This window comes from Cyprinus carpio, chromosome B3 (assembly GCF_018340385.1).
Source record: "Cyprinus carpio isolate SPL01 chromosome B3, ASM1834038v1, whole genome shotgun sequence".
In the NCBI taxonomy this organism is placed as follows: Eukaryota; Metazoa; Chordata; class Actinopteri; order Cypriniformes; family Cyprinidae; genus Cyprinus; species Cyprinus carpio.
Genome location: NC_056599.1, coordinates 40398018 through 40419629, shown reverse-complemented (window position 1 = coordinate 40419629; position 21612 = coordinate 40398018). Strand labels below are relative to the sequence as shown.

Sequence of the window (21612 nt, the reverse complement as noted above, 5' to 3'; positions counted from 1 at the left end):
CTCGCTGGTGGTGTTACATTTGACGGCTGCAGTCAGAGGAAAATTAAAGAAAAAACACTGTAGTTAAAATTAATATTCACAGATGAAACTTTAGTAGCCTTAAGTTATGTTCATTTCTTAGAACGAATAAAATAGAATAAAACACGCACATACTTTGTTATTCGTTATCTGTCATTTATTTTGACAGATAACTGCTTGGGAAAAGATATCTGTCTGTACACTGATTAAAAAATTGTTACCTGTTTTATAAATTATTTCCATTATTTTAGTAAAAACATAAGGCACTGAATAATTTAGCTCCCATTATTTAGGCCAAACTAAAAAACAAGAAACAAATAAATTAAACCTGGCCAAGATGTTAGCTAAAATCATTGAAACTGAAAAGAATGGGCGGATTAATAAATGTCCTCACGTTTAAACAAGTTTCTCTCCTTATAATCAACAAAGTGCACATGATGGAAAAAGAACTTGATTTAACTGGCAACTTCAGTGATTTTAAAGGGAGCCTTATCTAACTTAACCTGCTTTGTATCTTTATTATTTAATGTAAAAGAGATTTATTAAATCAATTAAAATGAATGAATTGGAGCAGCATCAGCCGTTAGATCATTTTAAAACATCAAATAGCCTTTAATTTACAGGTTATAACTGCTTCTGTCTCGGTTGTAGACTTGTGAAGATTATTTTTAGGTTACAGTATGGGATCCGCATTTAAAAGAAATGTGCTCTTTTACTATTCATATTCAAGTGTTTGTGCGGAAAATTATTGATGCGCATGCATGACAGGGAAGCGCCCTCGAGACAATTTTTTTATTTTTTTTTTCCCCTTTTTCCTGATAATGAAATAACTTAAAACTGGGGTGCCTTACATACATGAGAAATATATCTACAGAAATCTTGAAATGTCTACTTTTAAATGAACCAATTAAAAAACGAAAGCAAATACTCCCTGATTATGCGTGTCCTGTGGAGATGAGTCCAACACCGGGAATTTCATCTTGCAGCTGACAAGAAAACATTAGTTTATTAATAAATAATTAAAATGTCTAATTTTTCACAATTATTAGGCTACTTCTGCCTGTGCTTTGTGGGGCAAATTTAATACGTGTGCTTGAACGCGGAATATATTAGCTAAGGCTCATTATGGATTAGACTGTTCATTTAATATGAACATGCGATTATTTGAATAATGACTTAAATGAATGACTAGTAACTAGAAAATCTTACGTGGGGGGGGGAAGAATCTATTAAATATCATCTAGACATCTCTGTTAAAGTTTTAAAAGCATGTTTTATACGCATTTGTTTTAAATTCTGCTTTCAGAACGTCCGAGATGTCACATCCTTAACATTGATTTTCCTCTGAAACACAAAAAACGAAAAACTGAAAAAACTCAAGACATTTCGTCTCTGACTTGTCTCGGACTCGTTGGTTGTTTTGCACTCGGACTTGTCTCGGACTTGGTCATTGGACTCGCCAAATGTTTCTCGTTGGTCTCGACCAAGTCCAGGAAAAAAAAAGGGCTCCTTCAAAACAAAATCCCATTTACATGTCGTGACTGAAAACATGTGGAAAACGCTAGGTGCGCCGCTTTCCCTTTCCTCATTTTTTCCAAAGCACTCTGTAGCCTGCGCTCTATGCTCGCGCTCCAGTGGCGTCTGCTGTTGCTAAGCAACCATGACCTGCTCTCCATGAAGACGCAGAAGTTTTCAGCAAAAAATAAATGGATTGGATTTCCCAGCACTAAAAATCCCTTGCAGTAGCTCTGCTAATAAATTCATTTTAAAAATGGCTATCCTTGTACAGCTATGATCAGCTGTTTTTCTCCATCTTGGCTTCACTTTCAGTTTTGTTACGGGAAAGGATGTGAATGACCAGCAGCGCACTTGCTGCGTTCTGAAAAGTTTAGATGTTTCTAATTTAATTTTCTACCTGTTAGATTGTGTTTTATTTTACGTCTACACATAGGTAGCCTTTAACTTACCCTTTTACAATAATGCACTACTAATTAATGTTGTACAGTATAGGGGTTGCAAGACTACTGATTTCTACTAGTCGATTTTTTTATTTAAAAATTACTTGAGTTACTCGAATACTTGTGGTTCAATTCTATTGTAAATGAAAACACATTAAATATTTTTTTATCAATAAACGCTTTATGCAACAATTACATATGTAAATTTGCAAAACTTTATAATTATGACATTACACATAACTTTTCATGTAACAGCAGTATTTGTATCTGTAACAATCACAACATTTTTTGTATCTGCATTCGGATACAGTTACTTGATAAGTCCGTTATGACTTCTTATCTTTTTTTTTTTCATAGTTATCACTGAACAAGTATGTCGTGTTAAACTAAAATAATGATTAATTTCTAAAATAATATTTATCATGCAGAGAGATGCCATAACAAACGTTTAGGGATCATTTGAACAGGACTGAATTAATCCAATGTGCACATTTTCATTATGCAGAACTCTTATTTTTTAACTTCACTAAACAAATGTGCGTGTGCCACGCAAACCGGCAAAAGATAAAGATGCAAATAGAAAATGTATCCGTATCTACGCTGATTATTAGCCTACTCGAGAGAGAACTGGTTTTGGTTTTTGAGAGACTGAGAAGCGCAACGCGGCTGCTTGATTAGTGAGCGCGCTGTGCTTATTCCATCATCATTCATTTCATATCATAGCCTAAGTTTTTAAATCATTGCCTTTTAAATATATACAAATAATATAACGTGTATGATGCATTATTACAGGTGAAATTACTCTTCCCAAGCTCTGATTTCTGAGAGATGCACGGAGAGGCAACACCAATGTGGTTTTTGATTTGTGCTCTTTTCACTCATAAAGTTTACATTCATTCACTTCACACTCGTGACTTTAGAGGTCTGTGTATACTATTGCGCTGATCCCATTTAGATTTTTGTGTTTTTACTAGGGCTTGCGTAGACTAGTCGAGCTCTGTCGGAAACAATCATTATTCCTTGTCCGTTATTCATTTTTGAAGCCATTATCTGTGCCATTCCGAATAAGGTATTCAGCTTCAGGCACACCCCTAATTATTACATTACAATTTTAGTTTTTCATGCAACATAGGATAAGGTCATAGAAAAAATAACAGCTCCACGCAATATTGTAATCCTAAAATTCACGTACTTGCAAACTCTTTGTATGCATTATGGTTAATACATGCTCGAGTAGTCGATTGTTTAAGACAGCGCTCGACTAATCTATGCAAGCCCTAGTGCAGTATGACAAAAAATTTGCTGTATTTATGTGCGCATGCCCAGTAGAGCCAAACGTATCCCATCTAGCCTTAACTGCACGCATTTGTCATATCCCGAGCTTTGCGTGTGTGTGCTGTGCCCAAGGCATCAGTCATTTTAATTTTTGACCACAAACATAATGTCAACAACAGCAGCATTATAAAGTAAATAAAATGGTAATAAAGTACATAAAAATAATTTGACCCTACAGCTCCAAACTCGGTCCTAGAGGGCTAGAGTCCTGCAGAGTTTAGCTCCAACCCTAATTAACCCTCTGGAGTCGATTAACGCGTATACGCGTTTTGGGGTATTTTCTCCTGATAACCCCGAAAAGAACTTAAATTACACTTTCAGTTTTTGATCGTACAGATAAGTGCAATACATCAATCGATCTGTAAAGGGTCTACTTTTTTTTTGTATACAGACATAATAACAACAAAACTTTGTGCACTTACTAAAATAAAGATAACAAACAAGGAGTGCTGTCTGCAGCCTTTGTCTGCGCTGATCTTCAGATACAAATGCGTCATTAAAATTGAACTGTAACTCAGTGAATACTCAACGAAGAGACATGAGAGAGATATCTATAGAAAGCCTGACATGTCTACTTTTAAACAAAACAAGTGCTGCTGAAAACAAATATTCTGTGATAAAGTAATCCATATGAAAACAACGCGATGTCCGGTTTTCACGTCTCCCTTCATTATCTTCTAATGCGACCACGCCCCCGCGCCGAGCGCGCTTTGAGATTCAAATGTTTCACTGAAGCGCGCGGCTTTTGAATACGCCCACACACCCGAAGACAACGCAGCGAGACTGTTCTTCAAGTTTTTATTATTTTTACTGTTTGCTTCGCGATGAGAGGAATAAGACATAATTCACCCCAAAAGATGTGATGTGTGTTGGGATTTGAGATTTAGGATTTCCTCAGAAAAAAGAATGAAGCACTTTATTCAGCAGAGTTCATAAAACATGAGTAAGTCTCTTTTTATTTATTTATATACTTGTACTAGTTTTCACATAACGTGTAAACATTTTACTAGTTAGACTTTTTCCAAATACTTTTTCCAAACTATATTCCTGACTAAATGTATAATCAAGTGAAAATATTATGAAGTTTCAATAACAATATACACTACTATACCATTCAAAAGCTTGATGTAAATAATATAAATGTAACAATAAATGTAACTGTAACAAAATGCAACAATCATTGCTGTTCTTTCAATTTATCCCCCCTAAAAAACCTAAAAAAAATTCTCAGCTCTTTCAACATTAATAATAATAATAATAATAATAATGATAATAATAATAACAATAAATGTTTTTTTTTGTAGAAAATAAGATTGTTAAAAGGATTTCTGAAGGATTGTGTGACTGGAGTATGATGCAAAAAATTCAGTTTTGAAAGTCAGCTTTTGATTGTTCCTAATAAACTGTTTTAACTGCACTCACAAGTGAATATTAAATTAGTGTGTGGGATAATTAAATATATTCTAAATAAACTACAAACATAAAATTATATAGATTTATTTTGTCCTCACATTCTTTCTTGTAGCTCATCCCTCTCAGTGACACAGCTGACTGAATGGCTCATTATGCAGCTCATTATCAGGCCTTTGTCTTCTCAGGTGTGAATTCATGATAGTTTTGACGCCTACTCGCATATGACTTTTACCAACAAAAAGTGTCTTAGAAAATTTAAATCAATATATTGTTTTCTGTAAGTGAGTAAACAAGATGATTTTCACATCATTTAGAAAAAAAAAAATTCTAGGCTACAAGCCTCCAGTTCTCAAAATTCCTGGGAACCAATTTTCTGTATGTGTTTTATTGCCTTATTCAAGTGATTTAACATTTTTTAGTTTTTCACTAACCACGCATAACATTTTTTTTTCTCAAAAACACAATCTGTACATACATGCTGCTCACATATTATTATAGCCTAGTTTGTGCAGATTACAGTGAGATTAGACTATTAGCCATTTAGATATTTATAAGAAACTGAAAAAAGCACAAATGTCAGGGCATGACAAAACTTCTCCAGGCCCCAAAAATACCCTTAGACTCCAGAGGGTTATTAAAGCCTTGAACCAGCTAATCAAGCTCTTACTAAACACACTAGAAACTTCCAGATAGTGTTAAGGCCAATTGGAGCTAAACTCTGCAGGGCATTGGCCCTCCAGGATCTAGTTTGGAGACCACTGTCCTACAGAGTTGTTACTTTGCACATGCTTTTTGATCATTACAAATAATAATGTAAAATTATTTTCTTAGAAAAGGAAATATGCTGCCTCTAGCATCACATACATTAGTTAAGTATGTGGTCTTGAAGAGGATCCTTTCTTTTTCTCTCGTTTGGACTCGGTCTTGACTTGGGCTTGAAAACTTTTGGACTTGGACTTGACTTGGACTTGAACCACTTTGGACTCGGTCTTGACTCGGTCTCGACTAGTCCTGGTCTTGGACTTGACTTGGACTCGACAAAGCTGGACTTGATTACAGCTCTACTATGCAGTTGCAAAAATTGCAAAAGCCAAACCCAACGAGACATGAAAACCCTTTGCCTAAACCTGCTCTGGCAAGTTTGAAACCCTCATCAGACACTGTCCATATGAAAAGAGCAAGACATTCCCACATTTATTTTTCGACCCCCATAAGCTATACAGAACTACCCCCCAAACCCCTCCAACTGAACTGAATTCAGTCTCTACTGGTTGCTTAGTGTAAAATGGACATATCTAAAATAAAATAAAAATGGTGTAAACATAACCAGCGAACTGCAGAACACATTTTTATTAATCATTTTATATATTATTTTTATTATATCAAATAAATAAAAAAAAACACCTCAACCCGGGATTTGAAACTGTGTTGCTAAAATCACTAACTTGATAAACAAAACTTCACAAGGAGACGCTCTTCATTCATCCCACTTTGCAATAATAAAAATAACCATGTCATCAAGCAGATAATTCTTGTGTTTATTATAGTGTTTAAATGCTGATCTTATATATCAGGCCCGGATTGGCTAATCGGCAGCACCAGAGAGGATTCCCGGTGGGACGGTCTGTTTTTTGGCCGCGAGGGCTGTGTGTTGTCATGTTACTGGGTTGAAATATGCAGCCTGCACTCACAGCAGCCCTACTCTTTTTATTTATTATTTTTCTCCCAGCCTCAATTGATAATTAATCATTCTTTTTTGGAAAAAATCATTGTTATTTGTGAACGTAGGTGTTTGAGGAAGGCTTTTAAGACCAAGCGGAATCCTCTACCAACTGCTCCTGCTTCACAGTGAGCCTGACTCGGGACATTCCAAAATGTCATTTGTCATTGCGCTTAAAGGGTTAGTTCACATGTCATTAATGACTCACCCTCATGTCTTCCAAACCCGTAAGACCTCTGTTCATCCTCGGAATACAGTTTAAGATATTTTAGATTTAGTCTGAGAGCTTTCTGACCCTCCATTGAAAATGTAATGTCCAGAAAGGTAATAAAAACATCATCAAAGTAGACATGTGACATCAGAGGGTCCGTTAGAATATGTTGAAGCATCAAAAATACATTTTGCTCCAAAAATAACAAATTACGACTTTATTCAGCATTTTCTTCTATTCCGGGTCTGTTGTGAGTGCGTTTATGACGCTGCTGACATGTGTTTTCTGGTACGCCCAGTAACAAGATAACACGTCAGCAGCGTCATACTTCAGCGGCGTCACTGCAGGTGTTGTGAATGCGCTCACAACAGACCCGGAAGAGAAGACAAGTAGAACAGTCAGTAATAAGATAGGAACAAACAAATCACATTAGCAATATCATAAATAAATACAACTAAACAAAATTTCAGGTACAGAAACTAATTAAAGTTTTAAATAAAATAAAGATTAATCAATTAAAGTCATTAAATATATTCAGTGAAGATCAGTGAATGATTTTCTTTTGTTCTTTAACTTTAATGACAGTCAGCGCGTTTATTAGGCTGCTGTCTCTTTAAGCAAAAATACTGTACATGTGTGTTTTCTTTCTCATCTGTTTACGTTCATGTAAGACAAAAATGCCTGTGTTTATGATGATATACTGATGTAGTTTTCTGTATATTGGTCGACAAATATGAAAGAAGTCAGTTTCGGGCTCAGAACAACCTTTTCTGCAGTGGAAATATACGGAACGGTCTGAGAACGGACACAAAACCAGAACCCGCAGCACGACCGCTGCTCCTGTGCACGCTGTGCACGCCGCTTGCGCTTCATGTGCACTGCACACAAACAGGGTGCAAATTCTTTTCCGTTCCTGCACTTGAATCGTTTTTAATCAAATTGAAATGCGAACGCAGGAATCGTTAAGCATAATCGAAATGCACGCGTTCTTATCAAAATTTTCTGGTTTCTGATACCAACCCTAGTGGTAAGTGAATGTGTGAGATGCAGATCGGAGCAGATGGGGTGGTAGACTATCCTTTTCAAATCTGCAGTAAAACACATTCAGTTGTTGATTCTCCTCAGACTGTGGGGGTGGTGTCTTGTACATGGTGAAGTTCCTCAGACCAGTCCATACTGACGCTGGATTGTTTGCTGAAAGCTCTTTTCTCAGCTTTTCCGACAATTTTTTTTTAGCCACTCTGATCTCTTGTTAGTCTGTTCCTGTCCTGGTTATACAAGATTTTATCCCCACTTCTGTAAGCATCCTCTTGGCATGACGAAGCTGTTTGAGTTTCCTAGTAAACCACGGTTTTATCATTATTAAATGATAGAATGTCCTAGCTAGGAATGCAAATATCTTCACGAGAAAACTGATATATGAAGTTACAGTCTCTGTGAGTCTCTTTAAGTGCCATAGTTTAAAAAAAATGCTTTATTGACTGACGTTTCATAGACCTTCAGGGTTTTTTATACTAGATTTCACTTGAATCTCAATTAAAACCATTTTAAACTGACTTTAAAATCTCAAGGAGATATAAATTGAAACGGGTGAAAATGTCAAAGTGGATGCTAAATAGCCTAAATGACCTTGTATCTTGTTATAGTAACCGAAGACCTTGATTGCATGTTACCATGAAACTAACAATATGATTTGTTTTTTAAATGAACAATTCCTGTATAAATGGGACAGCAAACCTTTATATCAAACATTTTTAAATCGTCAGATGAGCAACGCAGGAGGCAGTTTCTGCACCAGAACGCACAAAGTGAATGTGCATGCACCAATTTTTAGGGTTGTTTTGAGCAAAGCCGGTGAGTGAAGTCGGAAGTAATAAAGAGATAGATATTTTCACACTTATTGTACACTTAATATACCTGTATAATTAATAATGTATTGCAAACAGCTTTTGTTACTTTGACTGTTCATTTTACTGCTCTATGACATTTCATCTTTAATTTATGGCACATTAGAGCAGCTCGATTTGCAGTGGCTCAGTATTGTAATCACAAGACATCTTCCTAAAATAAACAGGTAGCCACTTGTTATCACATTATACGAGTACATGAGTACTATTTTGTGTCATGTGCACTGTACACAGATGCTCGTGTACGAGTAAACAAACGAAGTATACTTTGGCCTTTTAAAGCAAGATAAACCATGCTCAGCATGCACACATTGATGAAGAATGAGTGAGACGCGAATAACCTAGTGCAGGGAGTCGCGAGGACAGGATTAAGAAACCGCTGCCCTAGCACATTTCACACAAAGGCTGCTAGTTTCACTTTTAAAACGTGTATGTTTGTTGGTTAAAATAAATGTGGTTTACTGCCCAATATTGCTTATTTTTTTTTTTTTTTTTTTTTTTTTTTTGAGACTGAGCCCATGCAAAATGCGCAGAGAGCGCGGTTTTCGCGAGGACCAGGATTAAGAACTGCTGGCCTAGTGCATTTCACACTGGCTGCTAGTTTTACTTTTAAATTGTGTTTGAACGGTTAAAATAAATGTGGTTTAATGCCCTATAAATTTGTTTGTATTTATATTTAAGATTTAGTTTTAATCCAAATGCATGCACTAATTGAGTGAACAGCAATCAAGATCTTGCAACAGGAGTGCACGCGCTTCTTGACTCTCTCTCCTTACCGATAAATAACTTTGGTAAACTTGTGCATTGGTTTACTCGCTTGCTTTTTGACATATCTGACTTAACTACAAACTTTTCAGTGATGTCTGTCAGAAAGGGATATTCGCTAGACAAGCTCACGCATCTGTGCCACCGTGCGCGTAGACATCCTCGGTTCTCTAATAAATCCATTCACTACTCTCTGTTCTGATATCAGTGATACTTTATCTGGCTACGGCATTGTCCACAGGCTGTGTGGTATCAGAGCATTTTTTTATGAATAAAAGTACATGAGTGCAGTATTGGCCCCTAATACCAGTATCGTCGCATCTGTGCATCCCTATTATAAAGTCATGTCCTCATGTCTTTCATGTCTCAATCACTTTATTTGAATGTCTAAAAATATTAAACATATAGTATGGGAATGTTTAATGTAATTATAATGTTTTTATTCTTTTTCAGACTTGCTGGGTGTAATCTCACTGCTCACATTGTGAAACTCTGTCATCAGCTCTACAATCCTCAAAGTTGTCCTGATGGAGCTTTGATCTGAATAACAATGACCTGCAAGGATTCAGGAGTGAAGCTGCTCTCTTATGCACTGAAGAGTCCAAACTGTCACCTTGAGATACTGAGGTGTATAAGAACAAATAACGGATAATGTAGAGTCAGTCATAATGTTGATTTGTGTTTGTAAATAATCGTGTTGTGTATGTTTTGTAGATTGTCTGGCAGTATGGTAACGGAGGAAGGCTGTTGGTTATGTGTCTTCAGCTCTGAGTTCAAACCCTCACACCTGAGAGAGCTGGATCTGAGCTACAATCACCCAGGAGATTCAGGAGTCAAGTTGCTCAATGACAAACTGAAGGATCCAAACTGCTCACTACAGATGCTCACGTATGTGGGGGCTTCTTTTGATAAGAAATTGTGGTGAAATTTAGTTAAACTAGTTGTATCTGAAGTAATACAGCAGAGTCCACAAATCACACTTAACCCTCAGGTTTGTTTCAAATCCCTGTAACACCCAGTTGTGGTGTTCCCAGGCAAAAATGACCGGAAAAAATAGATTATATTTTTAATTTTTTATTATTTTTTATAAATATTTGTGTGTTTTTTTTTGTCAGCTTGTTTTCTTTCAATTAGGATTGGTTTTGTGTTAAAAAATAGCTTATAAATCTCTTATGCAATATTATCACCAAATATTGGACATCATTTTGTGAGTCAAAAAGCATTATTTATTGATAATTTTGACAATATTACCAATAAAATCTGAAAAAATTGCACTGTTTACATACTAGGCATTCTCTCAATGTTTAATCAAGAAGTTTGTTTTGAAAGCTTTTTATTTTGTACAAAATTGCAACAACAACAAAAAAATTCACTTGTGGTGTTCCCCGACACCGTAACAACTTATGTGACAATTAGGTTTTTTTTTTTTAGGGATGATGTCTCCATGCACACCACATAATCGGTAAAAGGCCAGTTAAATGGAAACAGGCTGTAGACAGCAATTTTCGCAAAGTTTTTTTTTTTTTTTTACGCATATTCTCTGTCGATAACAAAAAAGGAAAAACTGGATGGAAAAACTTGGCTAGTGTGTTGATGATTTTGATTTTCCAGTGACTGTTGTCACCATAGACTGTATATAAATTAATATTTATGACTGAATATGATAGATTTTTAAATTGAATATTTTGAGATCCAGTGTGTGATTTAAGTGTTCTCTTAATTTTTTTTGAGCAGTGTATTTGAACATGAACATGATCAACATGCTTGCGACATGCCTTGCATTTTAGTTCCAAAGTTTTATATTGATTTTATTTTCATGCCTTGCATTTTATATGGGGAGGGAAAATTTCTGCGGGGTGTCCCCTTTACTAATAATGCACAAATGAAAGAACACTAATGCAAAATCTCATTTACATATCGACCAATGCACCGCAAATAAAGAAATAAAAAAGACACAGTAAATTGAAAAGAACTGGAGGCCAAAAAAATGAAGGTTTGCTAGAAGTTTTGACAGACTTGGTATTGCGTGAGTTGAGGGTTCCAAGTTGTCTTTTATTTTTCTTGAAAATTAAAAATAACATGGCCTGGCAAATGATATGTTCGAATAATGTGTTCTTCTGGTGATCCAAATAAATTAATATGCGTGGAAAAAATCCACTCCCTTCTACTACGTGCTCTCTGTTTTTCTGCGGTGCCTCTCCTAGCAACAATAATTGCAGCTATTTCAAGTGCAAAATAATTTAAGAATTTGAGTTAATGGTACAAATGCAAGTAATTTGACAAGCGCAAATGTTAGTAAACACGTTGCATTATTCATTTGAATACTTTCCTCCCATAAATTTTGCCTCCTGAAAGGCAAACTCCTACAAATGCATATTCAGTAAGGTCAAGCAAAAAAACAACTGTGTCCACGCCTTTTCAGTGCTAATTCATCACTGCGCATCTTTAGTAAATCCTGACGGTACATTTTTGATGCCAAAAGGTGGTTTGTGCTGGCGCAAGCTGTTAGTAAAACTGGCTCAATGTATTTCTCAGATTTCCAATCTTCCATTCGTTTCAATGGATGGGTCATTTTGAGCAATTAAGCTAAGATCAATAAGACCTACAATCAGTCAGTATCAACATTAAATATAAAAACCAGTCCTATTTGAAGAAACAATACTTGACAAAAAGATTGAATCCCATTTTTGGTGATAATATAGCACAACAACCGATTTATAAGCTATTTTTGTAGTCTGGTCAAATCATTTTGACCGGGGAACACCACAAGTGTTATTTTGTGCTATTTTTTACAAGATAAAAAGCAATTCAAAACAAATTTCTTGGTTAAACTTTAGAGCATGTTAGTGTGAAAAAAAAAAAAACTAAATTTTTTTTAGGTGATAATATTGCATAAGAGATTTCTAAGCAATTTTTTGTAGGCCGGTCATTTTTTGACTGGGAACACCAGAAGTGTAACAAGGTTGAATAAAATAAAAAAAATGTTTAACTAAAATTTAATTTTTTTTGCAGTGAAGTAGTTATAACACTTGTGTAAACAAAGTCAGTAAATCTTATTCAAATGCAATAACATGAAGTAACATTTTCGGGAGAGAAGAGAATTCTCTCTGGGTCAAAATAACCCGAACACATCCTAAGGGTTTAAAGGTATAATTCACCCAAAAATTAAAAATCTGCCCAATTACTCTCATGTCATTCCAAACCTGTAAAGACCTTGCTCATCTTTGGAATACTTTAAGATATTTTTGGTGAAATCTGAGAGCTTTCTGACCCTGCATAGACTGTAAAGCAACTGAAATGTTCCCAGGAACGTAGCAGCCGGCACAGTGATGTAAACCGAGATACACTGCGCCTTGTTTACAAACAGAGGGAGATGCATGCTGAATGCAACAGTGCTCCGGACTGCGACTAAAACAAAATTTTCGCATTTGCGACCAAAAATATGTATTTGCGAGTGAAGTTTTTGTTGAGGTCGGCACTGGCGACTAGAGAAATTTACATGTAAAAATTTTGCATATAATTACTTTACTACTTACTGTTTTGCGATCACATATTTTGTTTATCTTGACATAATAAACTGAGACAATGCGTATCAAAGTTTATGTGGAAAAAAGCCTTTCAAACAGTCCGCATCTCTGCTGAACAGCTGAAAGCAGGTCCAGTTGTGCAGCATGAGAGAGTGGAGACTCGCGAAGTAAAAGTGCAGAAAAACAGTGTCTATTTTGTGCGCAACTTGAACAAAACTACAGTAGGTAAAGCTGTCAGCTGTGTAGAAATTAACAATATATCATTAATTTCACTTATAATCTATACTATGGCTTTTGTTATCAAGATATTTAGTCTAAAGGTTGTGCTCTGTTAATGTGTGAGCTTCATATTATATTTTTAGCACTTGCCATTAATAATTGCAATAAGCTTTGTTACATTTTAATAAACAAGGTATATTTAAATTAACCGCTAGTGGGCTGTGAGCCTATGTGAGCCTGGGCTACCATGCCGAACGGCTTAACAATAGTGGGGGTGTAAGAAAAATATTGATTCTCAAAAACGGAATATCGATATAAAAATTATTCATACAAGATTCATGGCAGTTGTTTTGTTTTGAGTTTAGCCTATATCCTGACAGCTAGAAAGCAGTCTTCATCTCTGAACTTAAACAGTGACAGGAAATACTAGCATTATGGCACGCCACTATTGTTAGCGTTAATATAGTTTGCTGCCAGTAATGGAGGATGAAAAAATTGTTCCAGTTCTCGCCAGTTCCTGCCTTGCTGAAGTGTGACGTCATTTGGGCTTTTGTGGTAACGTCTGCCCCGGGACCACTGTGTTGTGGTAATGTCCACCCTGGGACCATGGCTTGTGGTAATGTCCACCCTGGGCACGGGGCATGGCAGGCAGTGGGGTCGCTGCGCGACTGCAGCTTTCTCTTGTGATGGGAGCGTTTTGTGCAATTAAGGCGTTGCTCGCGTCACAGTCACGGCGATTCCACGCGGAACATAAATACAAACTGAAAAATCGGTGAAATCCAAGTTGAAAGGTTCTGATAATATTCAAACATAGAGCTGTGCAATTAATCGCATTTGATTGTCATGCGCATCTCATCAGTAAAGCCGGTCCCTTGATTAGTAGTAAATCATCATCATCATCATTAATTGTTCAACATCTGTATTTATGTTGTTGTTTTACAATTGGTTTTTTTTTTTTTTTTTTTTTAGGAATCCTGCAAGAATTTTATTTTTCATTGATATTAAGTAGAAGTCATTTTTTGTTCAGATCAAAATGTTATGACATTGTATGTCACAATTGTAAACCTAAACTATGAACCTTTAAAGCCAGGGTCTAAAAATATATATGGTCATTTTTATAAAATACATATTATACATATAGCTACATTTAGTATCCTGCAAGCACTTGAATTTTTTCCCCCCTTTACACATACTGCACAAAAAGTGTTCAAATAACTTTGAATGTTACAAGGACTGATTATTGCAAATGCAGATACCAGTGTGTTCTGGTTAAACAATTTTTATTTATTTGTGTTCTGGTTAAACAATTTTTATTTAATGTGTTCTTAATGACAAGTTTCCTAAAAATTGTCCTATTCCTAAAATAAGAAATATCCCAATATATCGTTTTGCTTACAGTATCGCAATATATTACAACCCCTGTATCGTGATGTGTGTCATACCGCCAGATTATTGACGATACACAGCCATAAAAAAATAGTAGGCTATGACTGTATGAGCTCTGGCTGCCATGGCGACCGGTTTTAACCCTTTAGGCGCCAGGGTTTTTTGGAAAAAATGCTGTATTTTGACATCAAGATTTCAAAAGTTTGTGGCTAGAAAGGCCTTAAAGATAGAGATCCTACTGTGAATAAGAAAAATGTTGGGCATGACCGAAAGTATATTTGGGGTGTAAATATACTCATCTAATTTGCATATTATGACGTCACCAGGGGGCGGCCATCTCGAATTTCAATTGATGTTTGAACGTACTTGCATTTTTTTTGTGTGTGTGCCTTTTTATCCTCATTCCAAATGATCAGAAAAGAGGAAGCCAACAATATAAAACAGGAGAAAGTACTAAATTATTACTATATTACTACACTTTATAGTAGTAAAACGGATGTGAACAGTAGCCTACTTTTTGATCAGTTCATCAGTAATATTATTTGATAGCTGTGCGACTGTACATGTAATGGCAGCGCGCAGCACCTGCCGCCACTAAATTACATTATATTTGTCCCATATTGTCGTCAATATACAGTACATACTGACTTCAACTTGGACCACTAAATAAATAGACTGCTATTGTTATGCAAGTATGAGGGTTAGATTATTTAGTGTACAGGTCATTTCAAGAGTGATAATCAAAGTGATTGAAAATATTTATTTTCATGCATTTTTAAATGTTTAAAAATGTGGAAACCACTCATTGCATCACAGCATCTCCTGACTGCATTATTATTTGTAAAATAGGGGCTTTATGGAGTGTGTGTATACGTGGTTATAAGTATAACAGTTTATATTTTATTAATATAGGGAAATGAACAAGTGTCTCAGCCCTCAAGGGACTATTTGGCCACCCAGCTTATTCCTGCTTGAAAAGCAAAATGTTATTGATACTGTAAAAAACATCAACTTTGAAGCACATGCTGATTGATGGACTAGCCTTACGTAACATTTCTTACTACCTTCAAGCAATACTACATTCAGTGAAGGTAAAATAGTAAAAAAAAAACAAAAAAAAAAAAAACCTTAATAGTTCATTTACCTGGAACTTGAATCAGAACTGGAAAATTTCTAACAATACCCAGCCCTACATATGGAGATCCGTATACTGTAATATATGTTGCATTTTGGCATTGCCAACCTTTAAATTAAGTTGACAGTAAGTAATAAACAGTATTGAGCATTGAGTAACAAACCCCTCAGTAAAATCCTTCAGAATATAGAGTACGATACCAGAAAGTAATACCTCGGTATCAATACTAAATCGATACCATAGGTGGCAAATAACCAGCCTCAAAAAATAAGTGAACTGAAAAAAAAAAAAAAAATTGAGGATAATAAAAGTGAATTATCATCATTTATAGTATTTAATAATCTTGGTTAATGTTAGGTATGTGTTTAGTAATGTTTACATACTAAACATGTATTAGTAGCCTACATTTATCTTTTATAAATAATCATCGACCTAGATATATAAGTGCTGTAATGCTGTTGATGCGTTTTTTTTTTTTCAAGTGTTATTCTAACAGTCACAGTAATATTAAAAATCACGTTATTATTTCTCTGTCCCTCAGTATGTTTTTTAGATTTCAGACTCAGATGGGCAAAGAAAAAGCTTTAAATCTCTCTCTCTCTCTCTCTCTCTCTCTCTCGGCTGCTTCGTGTTAGCGGTCGACAATGTGGCAGAAACATTCCCTTCATATTATTGATACTAAAATTAATATAGCAAAGCTGCCAAAATGTGACTAAAATGTCACTGGTTCTAGCGTCACATGTTTGAGCTTTCGTGTTTACTGCGTCACATCTTATGTTTGTGCGTTGATCAGTTGTGAATAAAAGTTTAAATTAAGTCTGAATTTATGAATGATGACCTAACCTGTCGATCTCTTAATTCTCGGAAAAGGATCAGGATGTGCACACGATTGAGCAAGTTAGCAAGATTGGATGTGCTGAATCCTGTGGTCAGTTCGTTCACCTTTATCATCTGTTTTGTATGTAAAGTAATGCCATATTTCACTTCTACTGCTCTCTGGATTTATTAGTTGCGGGCGCATTAATAGAGTTTCATCTGTTTGATCCATGGCGTTGTTCTTCAGGTTTACCGGTTTTGCATCAATTTGGGAAGCACTGCCACCTACAGGTGAACTTCAGAACAGCAGTGCATGAAATACCGAATTGAGCAAAATTATGATATCGTACCGTTTGAAATATAATAGATACCGGTATTTTTTCCAGTCCCGGTATACCGCACATCCCTATTGAGTAGTTGAGTATTGTGCATTTTCCCTTACCACTATTTTTTAATAGTTGTTTAATGATTTTAATGGAACCGGAATTGGAACCAGAACTGTTAGGCGGAACCGGAACCGGAAAGTTTCTAACGATTCCCCAACCCTAAATATAATAGTCCAGTCTAGAGGTCATAAATGCATGAACTAGCTTTTCTGCATCAGAAACAGGCAACATGTTTTGTAACTTGACAATATTTCTAAAGAGGAAGATGGTTGTTTTTGTAATAAGGAAGATGTGATATTCAAAAGACAAATTGCTGTCTATTAAATCTACTCTTTAAATGTAAAAGTAGTGGTAGCAGTGCGTCTGTCCCAAATGCCAGTTGATTTCCAAGAAATTCTAAGTTTTTTTTTTTTTTTTTGCATAATAAGTAGTATATCTGTCTCAAAACCATGTAATAAAATAAAATAATGTCATCCAATCTTTTATATATTTAACACAATCAGTTAACTTAGATAATTTAGAAATTTCATCTGTTCTTAAAGAAATGTTTAACTGGATTTATCAAATGTCTTTGTGTCTCTATAGTTTGGACCATGGAGGACATTTCAGGATCACACCAGGACTGCAAAAATGTAAATTCTTCTCATTCACACACACACACACTTTTAATATTCATATTAATTAGTTCTGCATGATTTGCGGAAAGGATCTAATTGTGATTTTTCTGACAGATATTGCAATTGTGATTTTAATTTTGTAAAGTCAATCTTCAGCTCAGTCTTCTCAATAGTGTGCAGCACACACTGTACATTAAAGGAATACAGCATGATTTTAACTGTAGCCCCTCCTCTACCTTGTAGTCCAGCTGATGCAGTTTGCCTTTCTATCCAATAGATGGTTAGCTTCTTGCTGCTGAAATGCAGTCAGTGTTGCCTTCATAATGTTTTTTTTAAAATCAACCTTCTATGGTAAAAAAGTAGCCTAACCGTTTGGTTTCTGTGGTATTTGCTATGAAAAACAGTAGTCTAAGAACATTTAGTACAAGTACAAATGCTCAACAACTGATATGACTTAACTACAAAAATTACTGTAATTATATTCCATATATATTCATTAAAAGGAATATATAATATTTAAAATTGTGTTGGAATAATTAGGGCTGTCCATTTAACGCGTTAATTAGATGGATTCATGTTTGATTTGAGGCCTCCTGTCTACTTCCTAGAAGCAGACTGGAGGCACACAAAAAATGGTAAAATATTGGATAAACAATAACGATTATGTATCGAGGAAAAACGAAAAAAAACTGTATAAAAGAATGTACAGACACTGATTCGAAAGGGTCTCTGAAGAATCTCTCGGCCTTATTGTCTCTGATAAAGTCTATCCTTCTGGCATCAAAACCTCAAGACTTTGAGAGTGACTTCTCACAGCAACAGCAGAAGCCACCACACCACACAAAGAAGGCAGTAATGCTTTTGCTGTGGGATAGACTCACTGCATGTTTTTTCATATCCTCATTGCAGATTTTTGGGGATTAGCTAATTTAAATGTTTCAAATCGCAATTCCCATTTGATTTTGATTAATTGTTCAGCCCTAATATTAAAGAAACACTTCACTATTTTTAAAAATAATCTAATTTTCCAACTTTCCCTACAGTTAAACAGTTGAGTTTTACTGTTTTCAAATCCATTCAGCCTTTCTCCGGGTTTGGCGGTAGCACTTTTTAGCTTAGCTTAGCATAGATCATTGAGTCTGATTTGACTGTTAGCATCTCACTCAAAAATGACCAAAGAGTTTCGATTTTTTTTTTTAATATATATTACACAGCGCCTGAAAATTTGCCGGCCACAACTCTACAACTACACAAACTTAGTGCTGGTCACGTTGGAAGTTAACTAGCTGAGGACTATTTTCAGGTGCTGCGTAATATCATTGCGCCTGCTGGACACATGGTACGGCAGCAAAGTTTCTTGATTATTAAGCCGGAATTAAATATAGTGGTCATTTTTGAGTGAGATGCTAATGGTCTAAACAGATTCAAAGATCTATGATAAGCTGCAGCTAAAAAGTGCTACCGCCAGACCCGGAGATCGGCTGATTGGATTCGAAAACGGTAAAACTCAACTGTTTAACATAAGGGGAGGGAAAATTAGCCTATTTTCAAAAATATTGGAGTGTTCCTTTAAATATCATAGATGTTCTGACCTCTCTTCTTGTGTTCAGATGCCTGTGATCTCGCATTGGATCCAAACACAGCACATGCTCAACTCATCCTATCTGAAGGAAACAGGACAGCAAAACATGTGGAAAAGAAGCAACCGTATCCAGATCATCCAGACAGATTTGAACTCTGTGAGCAGGTTCTGTGTGAAGAGAGTCTGACTGGACGCTGTTACTGGGAGGTTAAATGGAGCGGCACAGGTCTTGTAGGGCTGACCTATAAAGGAATCATCAGGAAAAGTGGGGCTGACTGTTGGTTTGGACTCAATGAAAAGTCCTGGGGAATGTACTGTAGGGATATAATTTACACTGTCTGGCACAATAACAAGAGCACTGATATATCTGGCCCTTCATCTCGTACTAATAGAGTAGGAGTGTATGTGGACGTGTTTGGCCGGCACTCTGTCCTTCTACAGTGTCTCTGACACACACACACTCACACACATATACACATTCAACACCACATTCACTGAACCCCTCTATGCTGCATTTGGGGTTTATCCTGAATCTTCAATGTCTCTGTGTTAAATTTAACCCCCTGGAGTCGTATTTTCTCGATGACCGCAGAAACAACTAAAAATGCTCCTTCATTTTTGATTGCACAGATAAGAATAAGGTCATAATAACAACAACAAAAACAATGTGCTTTTGTAAAATAAAGAAAATAAACAGGGTGCGTTCTCCGCCGTCTCACTACACGGAAATAAAACAACATTAATCTCAGCGAATATTTGCCTCAAAGATATGATAAATATATTTATATAAAGCTTGAAATGTCTACTTTTAAAGGAAGTCACGTCCAAAACAAATATTCTCTGTTAAAGTTGGTAATGCTAGTGAGAGGTCTCTTAAATAATTGAATCTATCCCATGTTCAGTAAGAGGGGGAGATAGATTAAAATGGCTTTTACAACAAGAAACTTTCTGGATTTATACACTTAAGGGGACTAAGCCTCTTGGGTTTAATGAAGAAATATATTTTTTATCTTTTTTATTTTATTTTTAATTTTTTATTATTTTTGTAAGTTTTTGTATTGTCATGTTTATGCAGATTATACATTTTTATTATTTTTATTTTCTAGATTTATTATTGTTTTATTTATTTATTTTTATAGGTTTGTTTTTTCCCTTAATTTTTTTCTTCTCTTTTTGAATATTATGTTTGATACAAAAAGGAGAGCCTTGGCCACTCCAACTGATTTACCAGCTGTCTTTGATGATTGCTTACTAATTGTTACGAAGACTTGTTTAAACAATTTATGTGTATGCTGAAGAAGGCTGTGTAGCCGAAATGCATAGATCTACACTTTTATCATTTTTTGTCTTTTAGCACAGTTAATTAAAACTTTTTACCTTCACTATTTGAGTGCATTGGAGTATTTTATCTTCACAATTTTGGATTGTTTGAAAATGCCATGCTGTTGATCTTGAAATGCTCGCCTAGGTAATTTATGTTAGTGGCACCAATCTTCAGTAAAAATCATGCCAAGACATTGAAGTTGTTAAATTGCGAAGATATTTTTGATATCTCGAACAGTGTTGCCATGACAGTGTGTTAAACGTGACACACTTTGATGTGACTAGTGTGGTGATTTACATCAAAATGGACACATGTTTGGCTTTGTGGGCTGAACACTTTGATGTGACTAGTGTGGTAGTGCCACCAACTGTCAGATGGAAGTAGGACATTTTTAAATCACATTAGAATGACCAGAGTGGAAAACAGATCAGTAATGAAACTATTTTCTGCTTTTCAACTTAAAAACAATACACTGGTGACAGTAAATGCATAGCTCAAAGAAAATAAAAACCTTGACCAAAATTTGGCTTTGTAATTTGTATTTATTATTTATTGCTAATTAATAATTTCTAATCCGCTTGAATTTGTAAGTGCTCGCACCATGAATAATGCATATTTGGAAATGTGTAATATAGCTTGTTCCGATCACTCTTCGTGTTCATAAAGCGTTCATTTCATTTTTGTGATCACTCTCCGTGTTCATAAAGTGTTCATTTGTTTTGTCTGACGGGTATAAAAAAAAAAGGTTAGTATACTGCAGCAGAGGTTGCGGCAGCCCTCCTGTTAAGGCCTCCTCGTGTGAAGACTGAAGAGTGTAAAGACCATCGACTCTACCGTGCGACTCCACCGGGCAGGGACACCGGCAAGGGATATAAGTATTGTTTTGATTAATCCTTTTTTTTCCTTATACTTGTTTCACTTCTGTTTCGGTTTGTATAACCAATTCTTACTATGTGTTTCCAGATCCCTACTATCACTACCACTCGCAAACCACGCATCACACAATATAGGCAGCGCAATCCTAACAACCTGCACACTCTGCCTATGTCTGCTAATACACTACTTTCTTTTTCTATTGGTCTCTGGAATTGCCAGTCTGCTGTAAACAAAGCCGATTTCATTACTTCTATTATTAGTCATTCAAAGCTTACTCTCATGGCCCTGGCAGAGACCTGTATCAAACCAGAGGACACTGCTACACCTGCAGCACTCTCCAATAATTTCTCATTTTCCCACTCCCCCCGTTTGACTGGAAGAGGTGGAGGTACTGGTCTGCTCATCTCTAATGATTGG

At 35.7% G+C, this 21612-nt stretch overlaps 1 protein-coding gene across 1 annotated transcript; it reads left to right on the top strand.

Moving 5' to 3' along the window:
- The first annotated feature begins 9786 nt into the window (after positions 1-9786).
- LOC122136624 (stonustoxin subunit beta-like) lies at positions 9787-20057 on the top strand. Its single transcript, XM_042721013.1, has 4 exons — positions 9787-9954; positions 10042-10215; positions 17382-17428; positions 19024-20057. Exons 1-4 carry the CDS (start codon positions 9878-9880, stop codon positions 19443-19445), a joined length of 720 nt encoding a protein of 239 aa, XP_042576947.1. The 5' UTR covers positions 9787-9877; the 3' UTR covers positions 19446-20057.
- Positions 20058-21612: the final 1555 nt, after the last annotated feature.

What these genes read in the sequence shown, in the direction of transcription:
- LOC122136624 (XM_042721013.1), top strand. Translation starts at nt 9,878, where the DNA reads ATGACCTGCAAGGATTCAGGAGTGAAGCTGCTCTCTTATGCACTGAAG. An exon ending in TGCTCACTACAGATGCTCAC is followed by an intron (nt 10,216 to 17,381) that starts GTATGTGGGGGC and finishes GTGTCTCTATAG; the next exon opens with TTTGGACCATGGAGGACATT. An exon ending in CACACCAGGACTGCAAAAAT is followed by an intron (nt 17,429 to 19,023) that starts GTAAATTCTTCT and finishes TCTTGTGTTCAG; the next exon opens with ATGCCTGTGATCTCGCATTG.